At 39.4% G+C, this 27,618-nt stretch overlaps 1 protein-coding gene across 1 annotated transcript in view; it reads right to left on the bottom strand.

Annotated features, from left to right (window-relative positions):
• LAMA2 (laminin subunit alpha 2) overlaps nucleotides 1-27,618 on the bottom strand; it is a 434,604-nt gene that overhangs the window by 108,219 nt on the left and 298,767 nt on the right. Inside the window, exons 34-41 of the mRNA XM_019538207.1 lie at nucleotides 26,369-26,511; nucleotides 25,789-25,887; nucleotides 17,585-17,696; nucleotides 13,969-14,131; nucleotides 11,402-11,612; nucleotides 9,138-9,254; nucleotides 7,165-7,328; nucleotides 479-617 (exon numbers count right to left, since the gene is read on the bottom strand). Coding sequence (XP_019393752.1) covers nucleotides 479-617; nucleotides 7,165-7,328; nucleotides 9,138-9,254; nucleotides 11,402-11,612; nucleotides 13,969-14,131; nucleotides 17,585-17,696; nucleotides 25,789-25,887; nucleotides 26,369-26,511 — 1,148 coding nt within the window. The remainder of the gene's footprint in view (nucleotides 1-478; nucleotides 618-7,164; nucleotides 7,329-9,137; nucleotides 9,255-11,401; nucleotides 11,613-13,968; nucleotides 14,132-17,584; nucleotides 17,697-25,788; nucleotides 25,888-26,368; nucleotides 26,512-27,618) is intronic.

Here is a 27,618-nt window from a genome sequence, read left to right as displayed (position 1 = left end):
GTAGGTTTTTTATTTTTCTTTTTGGAACTAGTATATGAGGAGATTATTAAACTAGAAATATCTCTAGAAGTATATACTAAACATTATTAAACACGTAAATAAGATATGTATTCATCAAATATATAAAACCAACCTATTTCTGACTCCAAACTTCAGTGCAGAAGGTCCTGGCATAGTTGGGGTGCAGAGATATGTATGGACATGTAAGAGTCCAAGAACAATGCAAAGGGAAGGGAGTCCAAAAAGAAATGAGAAGGGACATAGTGATAGTAATAACCATGAAAATGCTGCATGAAGATATGTTCTCTGATATCAGCAACGGGGGGTTTTGGCAGTGGGAAAGATGTCAGTACAATAACAGAACAAAATGGAAAAAAGCTGTAGAAGTCTTGTGTATATACAGAAAAGTCTGTTTCTACAGAATCTCTTGTCTTTATAAAGAAGAGGGAAATCAACAAAAACACTTTATTTTTCTTACGATTTGTATAGCTTCATTTGCACGAGCCTTTGCTTCCCGGGCAACTTTTTCAGCTTCATCAATAGAATCCTTGATGTTGGTATAAGCATTGAAAGCTATGGTGGCATTGAACGAAAGGTTTTTAGCTTCAGCAAGGATTCTGGTAGGATGGAAAGGAAAAGCATTCTATTAAAAGCTTCCAATATAACTGTAAAGAACAAACCATATGGCTATTTTGATTCCCAATAGCTCAGATTTCTAACTATTGGCCCTAGAATGCCATGTCATACTTGCGGTTTCTGAAATGATAGCAATATTTAATGAGACCCAAATTTTAGTTGCATTATTTTCTATAGAAAACCATTCAATGATTAGGCCAAGAGTCCAGAAGTCCTGCAACAAGTCCTATGACTCTGAGGAAAAAAACTTCCCTTGGAGTAGGGGCAAGTCCTGGGTTCCAGTACCTGCTTCAAAGATGGCTTATACATTTTGCATTTAACAGTTAGCAGATACAATGCCTATCTGGGGGAGTGGGGATGTAGCTTTTGGAAGTTGGAGAAGACTAGGAATTAGAAGTTAGGATTATCCTATCTCAGGTGATGGCACTCATTCCTGGACTACACAGCCATCCTTCCTCTTGCTTATTCTCTCTGTCTTTATGACTGTTGACTTCTTTTCTTAGAAAGCTTCAGCAAGAGGAAAGAATATTCCTATCCCTAAACTAGTGGTTAGGGCCTAGACTGTAGGAGATGTAGGATTGAACCCCTGTCATCTCAGGAGAGGCCAAGAAATCACTTCCCAATTGTGTGCTCTAATCACTAAGTTATTATATGAAGGGGACCTCTAGACTCTACTACAGACATTACCTCTTTCTGGTCTTCATATTTGACTAAAAGTGGCATGGAAGTGGATCTCAAAGCTACCAGTTAACTCAGTGGTTTTCAACCATTTTAGACTTGAGGTACCCCTCAATAGACTTGAGGCATCCCTCAGAAAATGCCAGTACATAGTTTCCATTCTTTTTGTGACTACAGAAAAAGAACAGAGCAATTCTTCTGTTTCAAAGAACTCAAAAGGGCAGAATGTTTTAACACTACAGTTTGAAAACTCTGGTTGCATTCAGATGAGCAAACACATGCACTTCCCTGGGGACAAACAACAGTGTCACACAGTTGTGCCAAGGGAACTTGTTCCAAGGGAACACCCGTGCATGCTTGCTCTGGTGTGTGGCAAATTGCCTTGGGCAGAGTAGGGGAGGCTGGGGTCCTAGGGAACTCCCAAGGCTCCAGAAGCAGCAATCCAGAACACAGAGCCTGGCCAGCAGCCGAAGCATGCCTTAGCTGGCCAGGGTCCAGTTTTGGGGGGTGCACATGACCATCATTTGCACCAATTTGCCTTTTTCTAGTGCAGGGTTTTTTTTACACTGGGATGTCAAAAAACATCCCTGCCCTGCAAATTAGCAGTGCAAGGGATGCCTGCATGTGTGGTGTGTGTGACATCGCATACTGTACTTGTGCACTCATCTGGATGCACCCTCTGATTTTATTGCATGAATCATGTTTGCACACCTAGCAGTTCTAATGTTGTGCAGCACTCAGTGGCGCCCTTTAAAAGATATCAAGACACCCTAGTTGAGAATTTCAGAGTGAATCTCAGGCGTGCTCCTCAGGGGGCTGAGACACAAAGACACTTGTTTTGTGAATACCAAACAACCTTTCACATGCCTAAGCAATCTAATTGACCAAGACAGCAGGGCCTCTGAACATGTGCAACAGTTGAATTTTAAGCAATAAATAAGGCTTTATGGTATAAATTTATGTCTTAAGGGTCCTGGATTTAGGTGGGGCTTCTCTGAATTACTCATTTGGACTAAGTCCCATTTTAGACTTTAAGTCCTATAGTGAATCTCACCCTTAGTTTCCTTGTGTCTTTGTCAAATGGGGATTAAAAAGTAGTTGTGTACAGAGCTGTGTATGAAACCCATTTTTGTGGTTTGGTAGTCAAATGAAAAAATTAGTTGGGGGTGGAGAGGGTAGGGAAAATCTCTTCTGTCTGACCTGAATTAAGTTTTCAATTTTTCTCACCAAAAGAAAATGCTCATTTCATGTGAAATGTTTAATTAAAGATCATTATGATTTAAATGAGACATAATTATAACACATATTTCCATATTCACTGGAGCAAGGAGTAGAGCGCAGCTGTCCCACTTCCCAGTAGAGTTCCTAAGCACCAAGCTAGTGAATCAATTTCTCTCAGTCTCTTGCTCTTTGAGCAACTATTTATGTACTTTATAGGAAGTGGTACAGCTTCAATAGCAGGCACTTAAGAAGACATACCTCAGAAAACCCTACCGCCTGCTGATTAGGACATGCACCTGAATGACTTGGGGTTCATTGTTTCAAAATCTCTCCCTGAATCAGACAGTGGATTTAAATTTGGATCTTCTGCTTCCCAGGAGACTATTCTAACCACCAGGTTATTCAGGGCTGGGAGTGGAGTTTTTCACGTCATCTTCCTGGAGCTGTCACATATTGTATAAAATACTTGAAATAGTCATTGAGGTTGAAAGCAAGAAAAAATGATTCTCTGGTCCCCCGCTCCAGTAATTATTTTCTTATTTAAACAAAATGTAAAAGAATCATCAGGAGAGATTAAGAGCACTGTCTATCCCTCTTAATCTGACAATCTTGTAGTTAAAGTACTCTCTCAAATTGATGGCTCCAATCCTGTCAAATGGAGGGAAACCTAGATTATCTCCTCCTACTACACCACCCCGATTTTTGTGGGGGAGATTGTGGGGCTCAGTGGGCTGACTAACATGGCATTTCTCAGTGAATCTACTACTGGCTGAAAAAAAAATGGCCCAGGTCTAGTTCTAAGAATAAATATTTTTAAAAGATTATGAGGTGCTCAAATGCCATTTATATAAGTACCTAAGAAGAATACCTACACAGACTTAGGTAGCTAAGTGTGATCCTTTTCCATTCTGCTTGAGTCCCTAAAAATGTATACTTTTTATGACTTAGCCTTTAGGCTAAGATGATGATGCCTTATGCAAATAGACATGTGAACTTCTATGAGCTTGAACAAGGAAGTGTTGGGTCACACATGATCATTTACTAGATGGAGCACAATTTGCCCCCTAATGTCTGTACATGAAGTAAACAGCTTTATCTTCAATTTGCAGTTATTAATTAAAGATTAGGTTTTAAAATGCATTTGATTTTTCCTTTATATTGTATATTCTGAGAGATTTGCAGTGCATATCTAGAGCAGATAAAAGTATCATTTGCATGGTACTGTTACACTGCAGTGAAGAATACATTATCATGAGTGATGGAGACCATGACCTCCCAAGGGCTAAGTTGTCATCTTATGTTAAGACATTATAGAGATGCACCCAGAAGAAATGCCTATTTAATACAGTTATAGAAATCCAAAGTAGCATTGCCAACCTTTCATTATAGAGGTAAAAATATCCCCATTCCTGTAAACTTCTTTCACCTCTTTACCTAGCTCCTTCAAGGACTGTGTCTTTGCACTTATCTATCTGTATACAATACAGAAATTGGATGTGGCATCACTCAGATAGCTTAAACCTGGAGGTGTAGCACAAAACTGACCCGTGTCCTAATCAGACAATGTATGCATCTTCTTCAAATTCTACTTCCTTTTTACAGCAGTCTTCAAAAACATTTTATTCAGAAGGCTGAATTCACCATTACTTTACATCTCTCCCTTAAAACAAATTAAACACAGCATCCATGTAGTGTGACTACACTGACTAGGATGCTGATAATTTTGTAGGTACCAAATACTTTATCAGAGGAAATTTCATGGGTTTTTTTCCTCCCAAAAAGACTATCTTCAGGCATGGGGACAACAGTTAAAAGCTTCTGCTCAAAAGCCTTCATAATCTAACCTGCTAGTTATCTGTAAGAAAGGAAGGCATCAGGAAAAAATAACTTTATTCTAAAGCTGTGCTGAATTATTATGGGAGTTTAAAAGAGTTTGTCCATGTAGCAGCTTTAAAAAAAGAGATGGTCAACAGTAGAAGACTGTGCTAGGGAAGGGGGCCAGATCCTTGGTTTGTTTCCAGGAATTAAATCTTGGGCAACTAACTCATTATTCCTCTTTGAGATTTAGCTTCCTAATTTATGAAACAGGGATAGCAATACTTTTATTTGTGTTGTTTTGAAAATAATATCATAAATTATATTATTTATCTAGAAGATGCTATAAAAGTATTATGGACATATGAATCCTACAGAAGTTGGTGGTACCTGGAGGTGCAGTATATCTTGAAAATCAGGCCACTTTTATTTAGGAACCTTAATATGGAGCTGGAAACCTAAGGGCATAGAAAGACAATCACATCCCAGTATAATGTGCATCAGGTTTGTGCACTGACACAAATTATTCTGGGATATATAACTGATGGACATTCAGTTTATCAGAGGTAGCCCAGACCGTAGGCTGCTTTACTATGACTCACCACTAAGTGGCTGTGAGAAGGTAACAACTTGTTTGACTTGAGTAAATGGTTACCCAGTATAAAATGCAGACAGACATCACCTAAACTATGCTTCATACCTCTGCAGTTTAACCCCGGAGGGCACGTCCAGGTGAGTGTGCACATGCCATTTGCGGCATCTCAAAGGAATTTGGGACACTGGGAGCAAAAATACATTCCCTACGCTGCATATTTGCAGCACAGGATCAACATTTGCTACCTGGAAATCCAGGTACCAAAATAAAACCTGGGCAAAAAAAGCAGGGCAGGGCATAAATCCCGACCAAGCCCTGAGGCAACAGGAGGCTCTGGTCCTCTACAAAGATGCTGTGATAACCAGCCAGAGCATCTCTAAGGCTGTCCCTTGCCCTGGTACTGCAGCCCATGCGGGGCAAGGAGTGCTGCAGGCTTCAGTGACCGGAACCCGGGCTCCTTCCCCAGGTAAGTAGGGATGGGGGCTGAAGCTGGGGCTGTGTGGGTGAAGAACATTGAGGGGGCTGCTTGGGAGGGGTGGGTACCCCGCCTGCTCCCTGCCTGCCCCCCCACTGGGAAAAATCCTGAATTCACTTTTTAAAGTACCCCAAAATCTATGTTCTTCCACAATTAAAAGAAAAAACCACTATAGATAGAGAAAGAGACAGACAGGCCGACAGAGATCAGTTGGGCAATGTTTTACTTACATATTTACAATGTTAAAGCATTTTGGAAGCCTCCTAGTGTCTCTATCATAATAAAATAAATTCTAAATATCTATATGGTTTGATGTTTGCTTTTGGTTTCTTATCATAGAACCATTAGAGCTCCCACGACCCCTTCACTAACTAGGATGTGGGGGCAGCTGCCCCCGCAGCCACAGCTCCTGCCAGCAGGTCTTATCCTTCTGGCACATGGGCATGATAAGTGTGTGATAGGGGGATGTGGGGTTTGCAGGAGGGGGGTGGGAAGAGGTGTAGGGAGATGTGGGTGGGTGTGGGGGGACTGTGTGGGTGGGGCTGTTAAGCTACATACTGTGCTTATTTAATAACAACATTTATATGTCAGCCTCTCTAATGTCTGCTGCACACCACATTATTTAACTATGGCTATGACATTAGCTGTATGATCCTTTACCAATAACACAATAGAGGTAAGCAACAATCTATCCAAACTCTTGGAAACACATTTCCAAGTACTGTCACGTTACTTTACAAGTTATATTTATTTTGGCCTTTTATCCCAGTAGCTGCAGTGGCACATATTTAAGACTTAAAGACCTTCAAACATCAAAAGGGAACAATTTTTTTTTCAACAAAAAAGGGACTGGTGTTTGTGAGGTCATGTGTGGCTCTGCAAAAGTGTGTGTTAAAATTCTATATCAAACCCAAATGAGCGTGTCTTATACCCATACTGCCCTAGTGTGTAGGGTGCAAGGCATAGGGGACAAAGATTCCAAATGACTAACTGCACTGCAAAAGTGTTAGCGCTCCCTAGGTACCAGATTTTCAGAGGTTTTCTTATGTCAGAAATAACCGAAGTCAACTGCCTAATTTCTAATATCTCATTTTTAAAAAAAGGTAAATTCAGCCCTTCAAACTGGACAGTGTACAAAGCAATGGTACTTAACCTTTTGGCACTTTTGGTTGGTTCATGGGCAGGATTGAGCCCTGCAAACCAGGGTCAGGCATTGGGCTTCAGATGCCCAGTACGGCCCCTGAGCTGCAATTGGGCCCTAGGAATCTGGTGCTTCCCCACCCTCTGCACCAGGATTGAGCTTCAGAAGATGACACCATTCCCTCCCAATTAGATTAGCCCCCAAGGCCCTGGCACAGCACCATCCCACTTCTACATGCTGGGGTTGGACCCTGGGGGCCTGGAATCCCTACCCCGCCTTAAACTGAGATTGGGCCCTGGGGCTCAATACTGTCCCCACTCTCCAGCCTTACATGCTTGGATCAGGTGCCCAATATAGCTTGCAGGGCCCTGGGGTCCCATGGGTCCAGAAATCTGAGAATTGGCAAACCAAATGATAGGGAGCCATGGGCCAGATCTGGCCCATGAGCCAGGGTTTGAACATCCCTGGTATAGTGTATTGGAATTTTGTACGTTCATAATCATAGACACCAGTGTCTGAAAGTGATCCCTTCTTATTCCTGTCAGACAATTCTAAATATCAGGCTAAAAGAGTCTTAGAAGTATAAACAAAGGTCAGTCTTACCCATCCAGTATGGCAGATGATTCATTCAGCTGTGCTGCATGACTCTCAGCTTGTAACACCTTTTCTCGAAGCATTTTGTCTTTAATTTCTTTGGCTAGATCATCTATTTTATTTGTCAGCTCATCAGTGATTGGTTGCATCTTCTTCCCAATATCTTCAACTTTCTGTAAACCACAAAATAATAGCCCTTAAGCAGCTGATCGCAAAAATCACAATCCTTTGCATATATTACCCCCTGAGACATCTTCACATATTCTTTGACATTTAAGAAAATTTCAGTGAGCTAATGAGGAAAAAATGAAAGACAGTTGAAATTTGGAGAAAAATAGGCTACTATTCCACTGGAAAAAGTCCTCTCTTGAATTTAGAATTCTTCCTTGTCTCTTAACTGTGTGCATTTGATAAAAGAAAAATAACAAACTTCACTTTATATACAACCAGTCACACTTGCACTGTATTTTTTTGCTAAATTATGGATACATAAGAATTTATACAACACTTTGATGATATCCAGAGGTAAAATACCACGTCCTATGAAAAACTAGACCTTTTGCCACGTATGGTTGACAGACTCCAGCATTAGCGTGAGCAAAAGTGTATCTGAGGTTGTGGACACTTAAATGCTTGGAGCCCAGCAGCTGGTACATTATAATTGTTATATGTGAATGATCTAAGAATAACTAAAATGTAACATAACAGCTCCAACTTTAACCCTGGATGAAGGGGTGTTAAAGTGGGAGAAGGCTTGCTTCATTTGAATTGTTCTCACTTTGTTCACATACAGTAATCAGAATGTAGCAGCTGCTGCCCTTTTGAAAGGGCTCCAAGCATTTGAGTGTCTATACCCTCAGATACACTTTTGCTCATGAATCCATTGCACTAAGGCAGAGGTTTATCCACATGCCTAAAGAATCATAGGCACTACTGTTGTTCTACTTTGTCCCCATATATAAAGACACATGGGAGAATTCTGTATTCCTCTTTGTGCATCTAATGGCATTGTTCTAGCTATATAACATAACTTTTTTGTGATGTAAGCTGTTTGCAGTTCTGTTTCCCTCACACTGTGCACATGTAAGCAAGGATGAGTGGACAAAGCATGCTCAGTAAGCTACACTCTGGTTGGACTCCAGGAGTCATTTTATCTAATGAGTATTAAATGTACCTACTCTGATAAGACTATAATCCTTATTCAAGTGTAGAAATCTACTATCATGCCTAGAGAAGCAGACAGGATTCATGAAGAGTAAAGAGTGTGTTTGTAAGTACAATACAGACAGATTGGGTCAACCTGGTTCAGTCTGGTTCACTTCAATGTATCTTTTACAGCTAGACTACCCATATAAGAATGGAAAAAATGACTACTTTTAGTTAAAGTATTTTAGCATTGATAAAAAAGGCTAAATTAAATCAGTTGTTATATAGCACACTGGCAGAAGTTAGCGTAATGGTGCTCAGGATCTGAACCCTGATCTGAACAACTCTGTAACTTTACAGGACACAGCCTTGCAGAATGCACTATATTAGGGATCAGGGATAGATCCTAATCATGTGACTGTTGATGTGGATTGACAGGCACTATGAAGAGGGAGCCAATGGGCTAAGAAGCTTAAATCCATGCACCCATCAAGTCCTTGCCACATGTTCAAATTAAGATGTTATAGAAACTAGGCACAAAGGGTTCCTATACATGTGCAGGGACCTGGCTCTGATGCACTGGAAATCTAGTGCATTGGAGTAGACTCAATTAACTGAGTGCTGCATCTCCCAGAGCACATGTAAAAATGCCCAAAGATGTTCCACATGAAATATGGGACATCTTTGTGGCTGGTTTCCATTTTATCATGTAGTAAATTAGCTGGATGTGTGACAAACTACAATTTATTATGCAATTACCATCTGCCATGATCCTTAAATACCTACTATACCATTAGAATAATACTGCACTTTACTTACCCTCAAAAAATGCTTACCTGTACAACTAAGTTGATTTCACTTGCTAGCTGGGTGACTTCATCAAGGATGTCATTCCCCTCTTTTAGAGTATTTTCAATGTTATGTCTCCCCTTTTCTACAGCTTGTTTCTTTTTCTATAGGATGCATTCAAACAAAGATGCAGATTAGCTGAGCAAAAGTACAGCAGAGTGCAAAGGCAATTCAAATACAAGCATGATGGCGGTACCTTTGTGAAACCTCTAAACTTCTGAAGACATTAAAGCAACAATAATAAAAGCATGTCTCAGTGGCAAAAGTAGTCAATATCTATCTTCCTTTCTATCTAGAATCAGCAGCATCTGCCTATAACATTGCAGTGGAATGAGTTAGAAAGATAGGAAATTCTAGTCCTTCCCCTGAGGCCCTTCACTTTCTTTTTTGATGTTGTTACTTTTCCCCAGTCTCCACAGAAAATTAGCTTCAAAACTGTTTTGCAGTTTTACTAAATACACAGGTAATAGTTTTCATACTTGTGTTTAATTTTGATTCTACACTTATGAAAAGTTTCCAGTTTGTTGTTGTTGGTTTTTCTTTTTCTTTTTTTGGCAGCACTATTTCATTTGATTTATGAAGCAAGAAATAATGATTTTGCAGCAACCTTTGCACTCAGTTTTCCAGCTAACAGGCATTTTCCACAACAAGAACAGCACTATTTTTGTTTCTAGGACAAGGTGTGTTGCCATACCATATATATGTTCAGTAAGTAACAAAGTTTAAACGGACATAGGAGGCCAAGTTAGTATAAGTAGCAAAGTACTATAATAGCTGTTGGCTAAGAAAAAGGCAGAAAAGTTGGAAATAGCCTCAGAATTATGACAAGGGCCTTGATTGAGGGGGGACTTTCTGGTATTTCAATTAACTTATTTTGGGAATGACTTAAGAGTCTAGAGCAGATTTTTAAAAGTATTCAGATACCTTGGCTAAACTCCCAGGGTACATCCAGATGAGTGTGCACTTGCGTTTCTTGAGGACAAATAGCAGTGACACATAGTTGTGCCACTGTTACTTGTCCCCGGGGAACACTCATACATGAGTGCTCTGGCACGTGGCATGTTGCCTTGGGTGGGGTGGGGAAGGCTGAGGTCAGCACCTGGGCCGGCCCCAGCAGCCTTACCTGGGATCATGGGGTCCTCCCAGATCTCCAGTGGCAGTGATCTGGCACATGAAGTGTAGCCAGCTTCCGGAGCATACCAGACTCCAGTTTCAGGTGGTGCACACTGCCACCACATGCACCGCCCCGCTTTTTTCAGGCATGGGTTATTGTTGTTTACACTAGGATCTCCAAATAAACAGCACAAATGAGCAGCATGGCAAACACCTGCATGTGCAGCACATGTGGTTTGTGGTGCCACAGAGGTCTGCAGTGCCACATACCACATATGCGTGCTCATCTGGATGCTCTCCCATTGACTAAGACCCTCCACCATCATTCCTGCCTTCTCCTCTGGGAAATGTCCAGCAGAGAGATTTCACTTCTTTACAGTATGTATCTCTGTAAATCAACCAAGCCCACAAATCTGTGATGAAAGCTGAGGTCCTGGTACTCTAACCTCATCATTATACATTAGGCATAAGCTCACTGAGATATAAACAGAGTCTGAAACATTTATCTTCATTTACGTTTCACTCTGCTCTTTCTATCTTGGTTAAATGCTTGTTAATGTACAGTATAATGTGCTCTTCAAGTCTCTGCAATTAAAATTAAATCAAAGGCAGACCCCTCTGCTACTAGGGAGATCATTTATAACAGGTTCTAACTATTGAGGATATAGTTTGATTAATTACTCTTTAACATTCATATTCCCAATTCATTTTTTTCTAGTGGTCAGAGAGGGAGGTGAAATTGTAAGTATGAAGATGCAAATATATGACAGTGAAGATTTTAATAGGTTTCTTGTTTAAACCCTTCACACAGAGCTTAAATTTTGCATAAGACCGTTTGTAGGCTCTTTATACTGGGAAGACATCCACCTCATGTGTGACATAGGAATCCAAGGGTATCATCTACCTGATATTTTCTAAACATCCTTCTGAAAACAAAATTGTGGTGTTCTTAAATTAAAGCCCTAGTCAGTGCCTTGCTTTTAGAATAAATTGCTGATTTTGAGGAAATAAAAAGAACTACCTATAATCCTTTCTTAATTTTATTCCATGGTTTTTAAAGAGATCCTAGTGGACTACAAGCTCCCAGATTTTGGTCTGACCTCCAAAATACTTAAGGGATTTTCCTTTCAGTACTCACTTCAACCATTGTCATGTTTCTCAGGTTGATTGCAGATAAGCGATCAGCCTCTCTAATTTTACTGGTAGCTTCTCTCAGCAGAGCCTGAGCATCTTCAATTTTGTTACTGTAATCTGCCAGCTTGTCTCTGACTTCTTTCTTGAGTTCTTCATTTTTGTCACTGGGCTCTCCAAATAATTTCTTCACTTTATTCAAAAGATCTTCTGCATTTCTGCCAGTCCCCAATGCAAAACAGAAACAAAATCTAGGCATTTAGCTCTCTCTCACTACATCCAGTAATATAATTATAAATAAGAAATATTTTCTTTAAATAAAAGGTGAAGGTCTCTCAAAAAACACATTTAATAAAATAAAACTGACAAGTGAATCATAGACCTATTTCAAGGATTCTGGGGGGTTTTTTTAATTAAAATTCTTTATTGGGTCTAATTTAGGAGGTGAAAAATATCCTTCAAGGAAGACCTTTTTATACTAATTCTTGGAATCTGACTGTTGAAGTGAGTTTTTATGAAATACTACACTTGTCTAAAAACATTCTCTCATTCACATTAAAATGTGATGTTTAGCACAAAGTGGTCCATTAACTTGAATGTAGGGGACAGAGTGGTGATATGCCTGATTTGAAGTTGCCTCAGAGCAGAGCTTCAGGCCTAACTGCAATAGTCAGTCTAAGATCATTATTTTTTTCTTTTGCCACAAGTGTCCTAGAATATTTGTGATCTACCCATTACAGCAATGAAAATACTTCACATAAAACATGCTTTGGAAATATGTGTTCTTAAATGGAATAGAAAATGGAAAGTACCTTTTCTCTTAGAAGTGTTATTTTTATTTTGCAGGTAAATGGGCAATTCCTTATAATGTAAGGGTAATCAAGTACAAACCAATGGATTTATTTTGTTCAATTTCTTGTCTTATTTACTGATATTCCTATATCATTGGCACAGTTATTGAAACAGTCTTATATTAAGCTTGTGCTCTTCTGGATATCCACCCAACATCAGAATGAAAATATTCAGAAAGAAGACTCATGATTAGTAGCTGGTACTGTTTAAAAAACATTGTAAATCAGGCCTCAGAAAATCATAATATCGACTGAATCATGAAATTGTAAAAAATACTAGGATGAATACTTTTCATTTGCCTCTTGGAATTTGAGTCCTTAAATTTCATTTTCTACCTCTTCCCTGTAAACAGAAGAGCTAGAATCTTACCTTTCTAAATAACAGGTCTTACATAATTCCAGGAGCTAGTGCTTAGTCTACCCTTCTGGTAGCCTAAGACAAATGAAGCCTTGGGTCTTACTTCCAAATAAACAATAAAAATAAGCAGGGAAAAAGTGAAGTTCTCTTGACTGCAACATCACGAACCCTGAACTTCAAAGGAAATAATCAAAATAATCTTCTTCACTTAGCATTTAGAGCTTCACAGTGAATAAGAGGAGAGTCTACTCCAGCTACTTCTGTGTATTTGGTCAAAATCAAGCCAACCAGAATACATCACTGTCCAAAGTTATCTTCCTGAACAGCCGACAAGAGTAATTACTTCAAAGTAGTCAAAAGACTTGCAGTGCCATTAAACCAGTATATTTCAAAGCTTTTGTTTTTCCTGCAATGTACTATTTTCTGGAAGGGAGGGAGTTCTCAGATATTTTCAAAAGATGACAATTTTTGTCTCCTTCCTTCGCAGAATGCATTGCCATCAAGTTGTGTCTGTCACTTTTTATGACATCATCTAGAGATAAAAACTGTATCCAGGAAAAAGTTATTTAAGCTGTTATTCGGTAAGATTTAATACCTCTTGAAATGGCCTGGATAAATATTTTACAGACAACATTTATGGCAATCCACAATTACTCAAATCCCACTCCTTTGGATATCAAGCATGTGCATAGGTTCCTGGTTGCATCAGGCCACTGTATTCAGAATCTTGCAGGATCAACAATTAAGCATTACCTAGCTCTGATGGGCAAGATTTCTAAGGGTGATATTGTTTATTAGACCACTGTAGTAGGGGCAAGGCTGAGCCCCATGCTTACTGGGACACTTTTCAGGCAGCAAATCCTCAGCTTGTCCTACGGAGGAAGAATGTTTTGCATTCAAAAGCTTGTCTAATTTATCCCAACTACACAGCTGGTCGAATTAAAGATATCACCCTAAAAAGTCTTTGCCCCTCACACAATTTCTGGACCATCATGTCTATAACATAATTCTTACATTAACTTAGCTCTAATATAATACTTTTCAGAGGAAGGGCAGTATCATCATTTGTTTTACAGAGCAGTAACTGATCAAGCTTTCAGTTTTTATGTAGAGTTGGATCTTTTTTGCCTATACCAATATAAACATGATACAAAATATGCTTATGAATGCTAAAAGATCATTTTATACAGGTGTAAATACTCCTCCAAATTTGCATGCTGCAAAATTGATGTGAAATATTAGCATCTCTTTTTCCTTGTAGTTATGTAATTCCAAGTTTTAAAATCTCACGGGAATGGACTGAAATCATTGAAAAGACTCAGCTCTCACTGTCGTAAGGCTGAAACTTGTGGCCTTTCTACTCACTTTAGTTCCTCTTGAGCCACCCCTTCTTGCACATTCAGTTCTTTCCTCCGCAGCTCTGCCATCATTCTATCAATATCACTCTGCAGACTCTGAAGACTTTTCTCCAGGGTCTTGTCTTGGATTCTGAGTGTCTCATTCAGTTTTATAGCATTTTCATTTACAGCTGCAGGGGGGCAAAAATATATAGAGAGTTAGTAAATAAACATGACACAGAAGCTTTAAGCATCTGCACATCGCCATCATCAAATGGAATGCAATTTGCAGTAGGTATTCCTGCTGTGAAATATAAAGGGCAGTTAATCCAATGATCAGTAACAAATGAGAAAATGTTATATGTACCATCCAATCTTTTATTGTATTTCACTTTCAGGCACAATAATTAAAGTGAGGAGCCTTAATATACAGGGGAAGAAATATATAGGGGAAATTTGTACCAAACCTTTGGAATGTCACAGGATGATTTGGGACACCGAACACTTGATTTTGGGGATGGGCGGGAGTAGTAATAGAAATGAAATGTGAGCGACTTTTAAAAGACTATCTTGAAGTATTTTATTTTTAAAATGCACTTTTAATAGTGACAGGAAGAATAAATGAGTGAGAGCCCTCTCTGAAAATGGAGATAGAGCAAGTGGATTTGTGTGTTTATATTTAGATATACACAGATGGAGAAAAGGAGGGAGATTGAGAATACATCCTGGTATGGTACAGAAGTATTAGGTTCATGTGCTTCGGTTAGCTACATTACTCCTGAGAGGGCAAAACTTCTATATAGGGTATCTCCTACTAGTGCCAATAAGTCTTTATACCATAATACACCTTTGTATATTTAGAATAAGCTATGGGCAACATGATTAGAAGTGCCTCAGTGATTTGGGACACTGAGTGCCATTTTTCAATGAAAGGCAAAGACACTTAAGGGGGGAAAAAAGTCCTGGAAGGACTTTTTGAAGATTTAATTGTACATCTTGAACTAAACTAGCAACAAAACTATTTCAAAATGTTTTTCAGAATGTTTATAGAATTCCTTTTTTACTCTGGGTGCAGCTCTATGGGTTGAAGGCAGGATACCTCCAACAAATTATATGAACTTTAAGGTGCACTGAAAAGATCATTTATTGTTAGAGCTGAGTTAGGGAGGGAAGCTTTCTTTTCATCTTTATAGTACATTTTGTGGTTCTGAATATCCGGGGGTTAATCTGTATGTTCATGTGAGGCCTATGGGAGCAGAAAATAATTCTCTGTGAGGACTGTTATTTTAAAACATTATTGGAGGCCTGAAGCTAGGTCTAGGCAACCTATTTTTATTTATTTAAGCTACAATAATAAATTTAAGAAATCATTAATATTTTATTAGACTAGACAATACAATACGAGACAAAGCCCAGCTCTGCACCAGAGCTAGAAGCAAATGCCATAAATCTCCTTATAAAGGATCCTTATCTTAGCTTTCTAATCCTCATGAGTTGCATCCTTTCCAAGGGTCTAAGGACTGGATAGTCCCTGTCTGATTTTGGATACATTTCACTTTTGAAGAAAAAAAAGAAATTGGAATGATGCATTACATTTTCAAAGATGGTTACTTAAAACTGCTCAGAGGTACAGATATTTTGAATCGCCCCATGGAAAAGGATTTGTGAACAGAGTATGCAGAGATGAAGCAAACATACACAGGAAAAGCAACTCATTGCATGTTTATCTCATACACTAATATGAGTACATTAGACAGAATAAGCATTTTTTTCTATTTAGGAATACATTTGTTGTGTTAAATACTTTTTTTAGTTATTTGAACTGATGCATATGGTAGCAGGCTTTTTGTAAGTGACAATTCATGCACCATCCTTATATAAATGCATTCACATCAGAGAGAATATCTTTTAAATCAGAAGGGTGCCATCTTGTTAGTAGGATCAGTGGGAACTGTGCAAGAAAGGATAGTACTTCTTGCCCTTCTTTGCCGTAGGCACTCCAACCATGAATATATAGTAAATAGAATCATTTGCGTGTTTTATTTCTAGCTATTATCCTTCATCTTTTTATTTTATATGAATACTTTTATTGAAAGAGCATGCTGCTGTAATGGATTGTTCCACTTAGGGAAAAAACTACAGGAAACTCCTCACTAATCAGGAAACTTCAGGGTTTCAGGAACTTCATGATTTCATGACATTTAGTACCTAACATCAGTTACAATCCATACAACCATTGCAATCAGGTTTGTATTGTTGTACCTGCAAGGAAAAAAAGTGTCCATAAGTATCATAATGATAGTGGATCCTGAGTATTGATTAGCTGGTAATAGACAATAACATGCAGTGAAAAAAGAGATGCCGTCAGCATATTTAAAAAACTGACTTAGCTGCTGGTTAAAAACATTGATTTTTAAAATTATTCACTATACTTCTGAGACATTACATTGATTTGCTTCACCCTCCTCCTTCTTTTCCCCCCATCCCAAATCTTAACTCTGTTTCCAGTTGTTCCCAAAAACCTAAGAGAGCGGCATTTGGGGAGAAGCCTAAATGCTGGATGGAAACTTTGAGACAAAATGTATACATCATCTCAGACTTCAAACTCATTTCTGTCTGAGGTGCAGGAAACCCAGTTTGAATTTTATTTAAAACCTCTTTGTAAATTGAGGGCTTTTTTATATTGCTTTTAACATAGATTTAAATTTGTTTCAGGATGCCAGCGTTGCAGGTTCCAAGATCATCTGAACTAAGGATTAGTATTATTACATGATGTATACTAGGGTTCATAACCTTCAAGGTAATATAAAATTAATCTACAATAAATGTAGTAAATAATGGAGATTTTCTTTTAAAATAGTCATCTACACACTGCTTGTAGTAATACCTATATAACCCCACAGAAATCAGTCGCACAGAGAAGACTTTAACAAGAAAAGAGGATGAGTCCTTAGGACCCCTGTTAATGATTAAGAAACAGTGCATTTTAAAGTGTTTTTATCCTTATCTTGATTTATAGATGTGGACAGTGTTTAGGTTCTGCATAAAGTGGGCTCAGATCCTCTCTCTCATGATTCTCAACTGCATTTTTAGGTGCAGGGAATCATGTCCTCAAGGGAGAAGAGCTCACTCACTTCCACTGCTTGAAGCTAGGAGTCCTTTGCAAATTTCAAGCAGCAGATGTTCATTAGCAGCAAGCAGCAATGTATTTTTAAAGTCATTTTTGAGAAATTAAGATATTGCCTTAAAGTACAAAATGGAACACTAAAACTACATGAGACCTTTTTTTTTCAAATGATTTTTTTTAACTGCCTCAGATAATAAATGAATGCAAAGCAGAAGGCATCCCATTAGTTGTTTAATATAATAGGCATTCCTCAAGAACTGGAACATTCCTGGAGAAACACAATCAATGTCCTGCTATTCTGTGCCTATAATTACCAATCCTCAAACTATTGCTATGAAATGCACCCTGTGGATTGCAGAAATCTACAGATACTTTATTAAAGTTTCTTAATCTGACACTCAAATCACATGATATGCCTCAGCTAATGAACTCTCTCTCTCATTGTTGATCTGTCCCTATTTTTAATACCCTTCAGTTTCCTTGAGGAACAATTGGCGTGTTTTTCTTTTTTCAATACCTTCTGCAGCTTGGAGTGTACCCTTGATGAACTGTTCAAGGGATTTTGCTCTGTCATTAGTCCTCTCAGCATCCTGCCTGGTTTGTTCACCATCTGCCGTCACCTTGGTAGCCTAGTGATCCAAAAATCAGGAAAAGTATAATTAATGGACATGACAACACTGCACCAGGAGATATTACGACTGGCTGAATCTGCTTGCAAACCTTTCCTCAGGCAAAAGGCAATCAATGAATTATTGATCAGATGTACTGGAAATGACATGCTCTGCTCAAGTATAGAATTAAATTTTATTACCTCTTCCATTATGTAAAAACTTTATTTTGGGTTCTTGGAAACCCTAGTCATATGGCAGAATAAACAAGGGGAATCAGGATGAGAATATTCTTTGAATTTGTTTAAACCAATGTTGTTCAAAAGATTTTAATGGATGCTACAGCCTGTGCTTTCCACTGGTTTCACTGTTTCGTGATTTACTGTTGACCAAGTACAGTGTACCCTCCTTGAAGGGTAATAAAAAGCTAGAGGTTTCAATAAGCTGGAGGTATTTCAAATCAATACATTAATACAGGAAGAAAGAAAAAGAGAAAGAGACGGGAGAATTACTCTTATAACTATTGTGCTTTGAAATATTTTGCATATAATACTTTAGAGTGATCAACACACTTTAACTATGAGTAAGTATGTGATTTATGACTTTATTGAATCATAACAGCACCAATATAAAGATGAACATCAATTATATATCTGAAAAGCATGGCCAGGAGGAAAAATCTTAATATTCTTGATTTTGTTTTCAAATTGAAAATATGATGTTTGATGATTTGCCCATTGTTACTTTATGTCTTCCAAACACTTAATATATTAAACTGCAAACACTACTTTATGGAGAAAAGTGAGGGGCCTGATTTCCCAGAAAGTAGTTTTGAGAGATTCTAGGAAACAGGGCAATGTGCTTTTTCCAACTCATGGGAAAAAAAATGGAAGATCTTCTGTGATCTCAGGAAAGATCAAAATCTGTCTAGCTATTGCTATGTAAACCCTGTTCTCAATTATAAAAGCACTGCAATCATGTAGCTAGGGGAAAATAATGCCACTTCAAAAAAAACTCTTAATCTTGTCCCAACTGGCTCTGTGTAGATCATTATTGTACTCACCGGATTTTACCCAGCCTGCCCAGGGGAACATTTTTTATTGCTATTGTACAAAAATTGTATAGAAAATCCATTAAAAATATAATTGTTTACAGTACTTGAAATGAGTATGCCAAATTTGCCACTGAAATGACATACATTTCAGTGCAGCTAAACCACAGGTGATTTTGGTTCAGTTTCATGACCTGCCTTACTGTAATTACCTCATAATAATCCATGTTAAAAACAGTGTAAGTACACAGAAGTAGGAACTGTGTAGAAAACATGAACTAGGACGTCTGTTTTCGTCCTGACCACTAGAATATCATTTCTGTGCAAGTTAAGGCTCCATTACTGGATAATCGCATCACATTTTTTAAGCTCTAAGGCTAGAAATTGACATCTTACTCAAGTGATGCATGATCAGCTGTTCCATGATACATTGCAGCACAGCTGATCACGCTCCAGGGACATCTACAGACATCCCTGGTTGCTTTGCCTTCCATCTTTGGGAGCGGGAGAAATCCTCTTTAGGGATTTCCCCACAGGCATAATTGCAAGCAAGGTTCCCTCCCCACCCTGCATTTCCAGATATGCATGCTGGGAAGTCCCTTGCAGAAGGACTTCCCCATGCATGTCTGCAAGTGCAGAGGGGGAAATGGGAGTTCCCCCTCCACACTTGCAGGTGCCAACAGGGAAATCTGCAAAGGATTTTCCTCTACGCACACCTGACACCATGGAGTGGGGAAACTTTTATTCCCTGTTCCATGCTTATAAACCAGAATGAAGAAATTCATCTGTAATTCACTTGCCTCAGGTTCCCTGCTTATCCAGACACATTCCTGCAAGGACATATCCCTTCCAGGGATGTGTCTGCGTAAGCAGTGAAAGTCAGGGCTTTGGGGTGAGCAGGGAACCCCTACTTGCAGACACTCATCCTGGGTAGTGCACGGGGGAATCCCTCTGCAATGGATTTCCCCAGGTGAACCTGCAAATGCTAAGTGGGGGGATGTCCCAATGGGGGTGTCCCCCATCCATTGTATACAGCTGCTGCCAGGAAAGTATGCCAATGACCCAGTGTGCATTCCTGGCAGCTGTATGGGGGACAGAAGACCCCTCCTATGGGAGATCCCCAAACTCTGAGGTTGCAGATACACCTGGAGAAATCTCCTACAAAGAGATATCCTGTGCACTGCACAGGGTGCATGCCTGTAAGTAGGAAGCCCTTGCTTGCACACGTGTACCTGAAATCCCAACTTTCGCTGCTTACCCAGATGTGCCGTTGGAGGGACATGTCTGGGTAAATGGGAAAGCAAGGGTGCAGGAGGCTGATTCTGTCTGGGAGTTTCTGGGTGTGCAGGACCAGGTCTCACAAGCCTGAGGAGTTCCAGCCCTAGGGAAGCTGGAGAGCCTGGGCAGCTTCACACTGACTGAGCTCTTCTGCCATTAGCAAACAGATGTGGGCTGCCATAAAGTGGTCCAGTTTAATACTACCTTTTGTCATGGCCATAAATTTGAGCACCTGTGGCATGATAGAAGGCAAGGACATCTGCTTGCTTTCATTTTGTGCCACCATATACATTTTTATGGCAGCACAAAGATGACGTCTGTCTCCATTCTAAGGCTCAAGAAAACACATTGACTGTCTAGATAAGAAGCTAATTCTGTAGCTCTGTGAGATATGAAGGTCACCCAAGATAGGAGACAGGTGAAATAAGAGAATCATCTTGATGGACCACTAGTCTTATCCAGCATGGCATGTCTGATGTCATCTTCTCTTTACGTATTTGAGAATTTAGGGACAGGGGGTGTTTTTCAAGGTCTGAGAGTCCTACAGGCCTAGAGGATGTATACCCACGTATGTCATTCTTATTATCCATCACACCTGGACACTGCCCCAAAATCTGAAGTCAATCTAAACAGCAGTGTCTTTGCACAACCCTATGTCTTCTGTTTAAACTGATTTCTGGTAGAAGCAACTCTATCGAATTGAACTGTGGGGTAATCCTGGCAAAGCATTTTTTCAACCCCTGGATGCCACTTGGGAACAAACTCCAGGTGATTCGATACTTCATGAACTGCAGACAATAGAGGGTGCACAACAGCCTGTGTTTGGATAATTATTGTTCATTGTTCAGAGGCAGAGTCCTAGCTCTATATCCAGTATTTCCCTCTGCTTGAAACTAATGTTGCCTCTGCTCTTATTCTCCAGATTTAGTGTCAATTTTATGTGCAGGGAAACTGTGATTTTCATGGGCAAGGCAGGAGAGAAGGGTTTTTTCTGAGTTGAGGAACACCTCTTTGAACAAGGAAGGTGGAAGGGAAAGACTCAGGTTGGCTGTGTAGAGGTCTCATAGGAACCTTAGTAAAACACAGAAATAGCCTTGTTTGAAAGCAAATGCTGGGAATCATAGAATCATAGTATGTTAGGGTTGGAAGGGACCTCAGGAGGTCATCTAGTACAACCCCCTGGTTCAAAGTAGGAACATCCCCAAAGAGATCATCCCAGCCAGCCAAAGCCAGGTCTTAAAAACCTCCAAGGATGGAGATTTCACCACCTCTCTGGGTAACCTGTTCCAGTGTTTTACTACCCCCCTAGTGAGAATATTTTTCCTAATATCAAACCTAAACTTCCTTCTGCAACTTGAGACCAGAACAAAGAGTTGTTCTGTCATCTGCCACCACTGAGAACAGTCTAGCTCCATCTTATTTGGAACCACCCTTCCGGTAGTTGAAGGCTGCTATTAAATCACCATTTTTGTTGCCTTCCTCTGGACTCTCTAATTTGTCCACATCCTTTCTGTAGTGGGGGCCCCAACCCTGGACACAATACTCCAGATGTGGCCTCACCAGTGCTGAATATAGGGAAATAATCACTTCCCTTGACCTGCTGGCAATACATCTACCAATGCAGCCCAGTATCACCTCCTTGGCAACAAGGTCACTCTTACTGGCTCATTTTCAGTGTATTGTCCACTGTAACCCTCAGGTCATTTTCTGCAGAGCTGCTGCCCAGCCAGTCAGCCCCCAGCCTGTACTGGTACATGGGATTTTTCTGTCCTAAGTGCAGGATTTTGCACTTATCCTTGCTGAACCTTATGAGATTCCTTTTGACCCAATCCTCCAACTTGTCTAGGTCACTCTGAATCCTAGCCCTATCCTACAGCATATCTACTACTCCCCACAGCTTGGTTCTATTATACATCGAGCCATTGATTACCACTCTCTGAGTCTCATGCTCTAGACAGTTTTCTATCCACCTTACAGTCCATTCATCCAGCCCATACTTCCTTAGCTTGCCTGCGAGAATGTTGTGGGAGACCATATCAAAAGCCTTGTTAAAATCAAGGTACACCACATCCACTGGTCTCCCCATACTCACAGAGCTAGTCATCTCATCATAGAAGGCAATCAGGTTAGTCAGGCATGACTTGCCCCTGCTGAATCCATGCTGATTGGTCCTAATCACCTTCTCTTCCAAGTGCTTAGGAATGGATTCCTTGAGGACCTGCTCCATGAGTTTTCCAGGAACTGAGGTAAGAATCCTTCTTTTTCCCTTCCTTAAATATGGACACTATGTTTGCCCTTTTCCAATCATCCAGGACCTCTTCTGATTGCCATAAATTTTCAGAGATTATGGCCAGTGGCTCTGCAATCTCATCAGCCAACTCCCTCAGCATCCTCCGGTGCAGCCTATCTGGACCTATGGACTTGTATATGTCCAGCTTTTCTAAATAGTCCCTAACCTGTTCTTTCATCAGTTGGCTGCTCAACTCCTCCTCAAACTTTAGTCTGGGAGATGACCTTGCCTGTGAAGGCTAAGGCAAAAAAGGCATTGAGCACTTCAGCTTTGTCCTTATCCTCTGTGACAAGGTTGCCTCCCCCATTTAGTAAGGGACCTACACTTTAGTAAGGGACCTGATCCTCTTCTTCCTACCAACATACTGGTGGAAACTCTTCTTGCTACCCTTCACATCCCTTGCTAGCTGCAACTCCAATTGAGCTTTGAATTTCCTGACATTATCCCTGCATGCCTGAGCAAAACTCTTATACTCATCTCTAGTTATTTGTCCAAGTTTCCACTTCTTATAAGGTTCCTTTTAGTGGCTTAGTTTACTGAAGAGTTCTCTGTTAAGCCAAGCTGGTCTTCTGCCATACCTGATGTCTTCCTGTGCATCAGGATGGTTTTCTTCTGCACCCTCAGTAAGCCTTCTTTAAAGTACAGTCAGCTCTCCTACATTCCTTTCCCCTTCAGATTGGCTTCCCTGGGGATCCTGCCCATGAGTTCCCTAAGCAAGTCAAAGTCTGCTTTTCTGAAGTCCACGATCCTTATTCTGCTGCTCTCCATCCTTCCTTTCCTCAGGACCCTGAACTCAATCATCTTGTGGTCGTTGCTGCCCACGTTGCCATCCACTACTGTATTTCCCACCAATTCATCCCTGTTTGTGAGCAGCAAGTCAGGAAGAGCATGGCTCCTAGTTAGCTGCTCCAGCACTTGCACCAGGAAGTTTTCCCCAACACTCTCCAAAATCTTCCTGAAATCAGAGCATGGAATGAGAAAATGAAGGGATGGAGCATGAGGGAGGGAGAGCAGCGAGAGGAGAAGGAATCAATTAAGTGGAGGGAAAAGAATAAAATCTAATTAGCTAATGAGGATATGAATGAATTGGTAGTGTGGACAAGATGGAAGACAATGGGGAGAGATGGGGGATAAGAGCTACACTATCTGTGAAGAAAGAATAAAAAAGGCACTGACAGAGCAAAAACAAGAAATAGCATTTTCTTCTACATTTTACATTAAATGTATGGCAACTTCCACCTTTCTACTTCCTCCTTAATATGCTCCCTAGCACCTTTCTCTTGTGTTTCTGTGACCTTCAGATTATAGGAAGGAAGGAGGAAGATGCTTTATTATTTGCAGCCCTATAATTTATTCTTGGCACTAGCCATCACATGGTAATTAGACATGTCTTTATATAGTAACTACATTCCCAAATGCTACATGATAGAAAACAGCCCTCCTCTCACCCCACACACTCCCCCTAGCTGGGCCCATCGTCCCACTGAAGAGCAAAGTTAGCAGTTGGCACCTCCTTACAATCCCAATGCTAAGACGACAAACTGCAATCCAATTAACTACCCATTGTGGGGATAACTGAAGAACCAGAGACACAGGCAGCAAGGCAGGTCTGAAAAAAACAACATGGTAGGCCTCTGGCAGAAGCAAAGTAGCAGGGTGGCAGTGTTCACATACCCTGGACTAAGATGAATCAAACAGGTCACACTTCTGAGAATTATTATTTCTGTCTATAGATTCAACAAGCCAACACAGACTGAACTCTTCGTTCGTGTTTCAAGGTTATCCCTTCAAGAAAAGAATCCCTTTTTAAAAAATTTTCAAGGGGAAGAAAAAAGGAAGAAAAAAGAATGCTCACAACTCCTGGAACTTGTTCACAACTTGAGAAAACCAAATCTAAGAAGTGTCATTTTCTCTGCTTTCAAATATAGGGTCCTCTTTAATAGAAGGTCTTTAAGATCAAAGGCTTTTTAATTATGCCCAGTCCCCTTGTAAGGTGGGGGGAGTAAGCACAGATGAATGAAGAGACAATGAATAAGATTCCTTCATTTTAGCATTGGTGGTATACATACATGCACACACTTTCTAAGTTTACATGCTGTAACTCAGCAAAGATTTACACACACAAACATGCATGGAAGTACACACCATAATTCAATAGAAATTTACAAAATAATATAGATAATTTACAAAAGCTAACCCACTCAAAATGTCTTAAGGTTACAATGATGCTCTTTAGGGTAAGATTTTAAAATGAATTAGAATTTTTCAAACTCCAGATACCTATTCTTAGCTGTATGTGTTAAAAGTACACCACACAGTACCCTGAGTGTGTGCTTATGAAAGTACAGAAAGCAGATGAACTACTTTGCTGAACATCATATCAGGTGTGCAAACTTTTAAGAAGTTTGAGTTTCATCAAGCATTATAATAATTCCCTTTCTTGGATTTTCTTACCACTAGGTGGCATACTTTATATTATTTTCCTTTCAAGGTCTCCTGATAACCTAACTACATTCTGCACTGAAATAAAAACTTTCCCAATAAAAAAGAATAACTAGTGCATAGAAGTGGCCTCCTGGAGACTGTCACTTTCCTCAAAGGTTTTTTTTTTAAAGTAAAGGGATTTTTTTTTAAATTGAATTCTCCCTATAAATACAGTTCTAATGTTTGATTACTCCAGTGATTGACTCTGAATGATAACTAGATATGATTTGAAACCAGAATATACTGCCTTGCTGTGCAGTTCTGCCCAGAACCTGAATCAATTTAGCTTGCCATTTCTTCTACAGCCACCAGAGAAACAAGCAACCACAGCAACTGGATTTTTTTTTTTACCGTTTGAACTGCAGAAACAGCAGAACTTTTTCTGTAATATGCCTTGAGACTGCCTGGGCACTTTATAACTCAGAGGAATTCACGGAGTGAACTTCTGGTACGTGTGTTGTGACAGGCAATCCCACAAGAGAAACACATTGTATTATTTCACTGAGATAGTCAGACCCAGGAGGTTTGAAAGAGAATATGGAGTTTTTAGGGGATGAGTTTGCTGATGCAGAAACAAAGCAAAAGCTTTTTGAGAGGGAGGACTGACTTGAAGGGGGAAATGAGAGAAACTCACATATTCAGTTGCTGAGTGCATCAACCAACCAAGACTTCAGCTACATGAGACTAGCAAGGTAATAATCTCACAGTCTAGCCACTGTTGCTTTTGTCAGCAGTCCTTTTGAGACTTGTTCAGATTTGCCACAACAAAGAGTCTCTTTGCTTTAGCAATAGCATTTTAAAATCCTTTCATTCTTGGGTGCTGAGACTATATCTCAATAAACTGGCCCCTAAAAACAAGCTGCTGGGGGATGGGAGTTCAAACCATCTCATTTGATTGAAAAGTGTTTTATACTTTATCCATTCAACCATATTAAATTCACCTCCAAAAACGAATGTTCTCTGTTACTGAACAGCTTCCCCAGAACCAACCCACAACCCTATGGACTCACTCTTTTCAATAGTTCGTTCATCTCTGTGTAAAGGGTTTCCAGGTTTTTCTCTGCCAACTGAAGGAGTCTCTCTGGTGCTCGTTGAGGTGATAACAAGTGCTGCAAAAATATTTTAATTTATAGATTTAAGTGTTTCAGAAATAATGGAAAGAAGAAACATCAAAGTATGCTTCTCACTGTGGAATACACCAGTTTTTTTACACTAATTACTACTGTCACACCCTTCCAAAACTCAGGGGGTTTAACATAGGATAGACAATATATGCTGCAATATAACTGTTTTATGAACTGTTAAAAGAACTCTATTTCATTTTTAATAGAACTTCATTCTTTTCTTGACTGAAACGTATTTGCATGTAGGTGCACAAACATAAATTATCACTGAATGATTAACTTATTACAGTAAGTCAAAATAAATAATTGCAATAACTGTTTACCAACTGTGACAAGTTTGAAGTAATTAAACCTTTAATTTTTCTTCTTCCCTACCTCTAACCATAGCTGTAAGTTTGAGTGAATAGCTGCTAGTCTGTACTGAAGCAGCTGTCTGAGGGGTTGTGCATCTCTACTGTGAATATACCTTTAATTCCTGTGTTGTGTTCTCAAAACCATACAGCATTTTATATGGAGCAGGCAGTGGGGCACTGAGATTGACACTCATAACCATCTGGTTTAGTTGATCCAAGTCATTGAGAAGAACTCCTGTGCATTCATCATCACAAGCTGAGGAAAAGACAGTAAAGCATACTTAGTCCTGCTAAGTATTTAAGTCAGATATTTGACTCAGAAATATTTTACAACACACACAGAATTCAGTGAAAGATAATAGTACTAATCTCAGATAATTAACCCCAACAAGTGTACAGTACTAAGAAAGAAATTATAGAAACAGCAACTAGAGAAATAAAGGTCTTATTGCCCAGAACCTGATAATGGGGCAGCATAATGTATAAACCATAAAGAGCAAAATTAGCAGACATAACTGGTTTAAGCAGCAAAAATTAACATTACATGCTATAGGCTAGCCTGTATAAAATCCTAAATTAGCCAAGCAATTCGGAAGAAGTCTGGAGGAAGAAGACAGGTAGTACAGAAAATCTAAGAAGCACTAAAAAGAGAATTATGGTTTGTGCTACAATGTGTTTGAATATAAGAAAACCTACATTCATGCCATTTATATACTTTATAGATTTACCACACAATAGTGTGGCTAAGTATGTTAAACTGTAATACAGAGAGCAAAAAAGGTCCATGTGAACATGCTGACCATTTTCCATTAAGCCTTTTTTCCACTTCCTTTCATTATCCATCTAATAATTTTTTAATGTATGTGTCTTGTTTTGCAAATGCTGTATAGCTTGAAAAATACTGTTGCGTATTACATGCCTTAAAGGAATTTGCAACATTTCTTTCCATGTATTTTATTATCCATTAAAAGAAGTTCACATAACCTTTGAATCTCATGTTATTCACCCTACAGACAGAAAATTCACCTCATAGGAAATTATTGGTATGACTTTCTGTGGATATAAGTCTCTTGTCTTCAAGCACAAAGGTGTTACATAGGATCAGCAGAGCTATATAGCATCTCAGGAGGTGAAGTAATTGTAAAACAATGAATACACTGGGGAAGCTAAGAGACATACAGGGCTGTGCCTAAAATTTTACAAGGATGCAATTATATCAGTCAGAAACACCCTCTTAGGCAGTCTAATGGCTAAAAAACCATTCAACAAAGTGTGCATCTTTGTAAAAATATTAGGTATGGGAGATGAATTTCAATGCAGAATGACAGCTTTTTTCCTGTAATCTATTGTTCAAGCAGATTAA

The sequence above is a fragment of the Crocodylus porosus genome, unplaced genomic scaffold (assembly GCF_001723895.1).
Source record: "Crocodylus porosus isolate Cpor-Errol unplaced genomic scaffold, CroPor_comp1, whole genome shotgun sequence".
NCBI classification, from domain to species: Eukaryota; Metazoa; Chordata; order Crocodylia; family Crocodylidae; genus Crocodylus; species Crocodylus porosus.
Note: the sequence above shows the minus strand (reverse complement) of the source record. Positions and strands in the feature narration are given on the sequence as shown.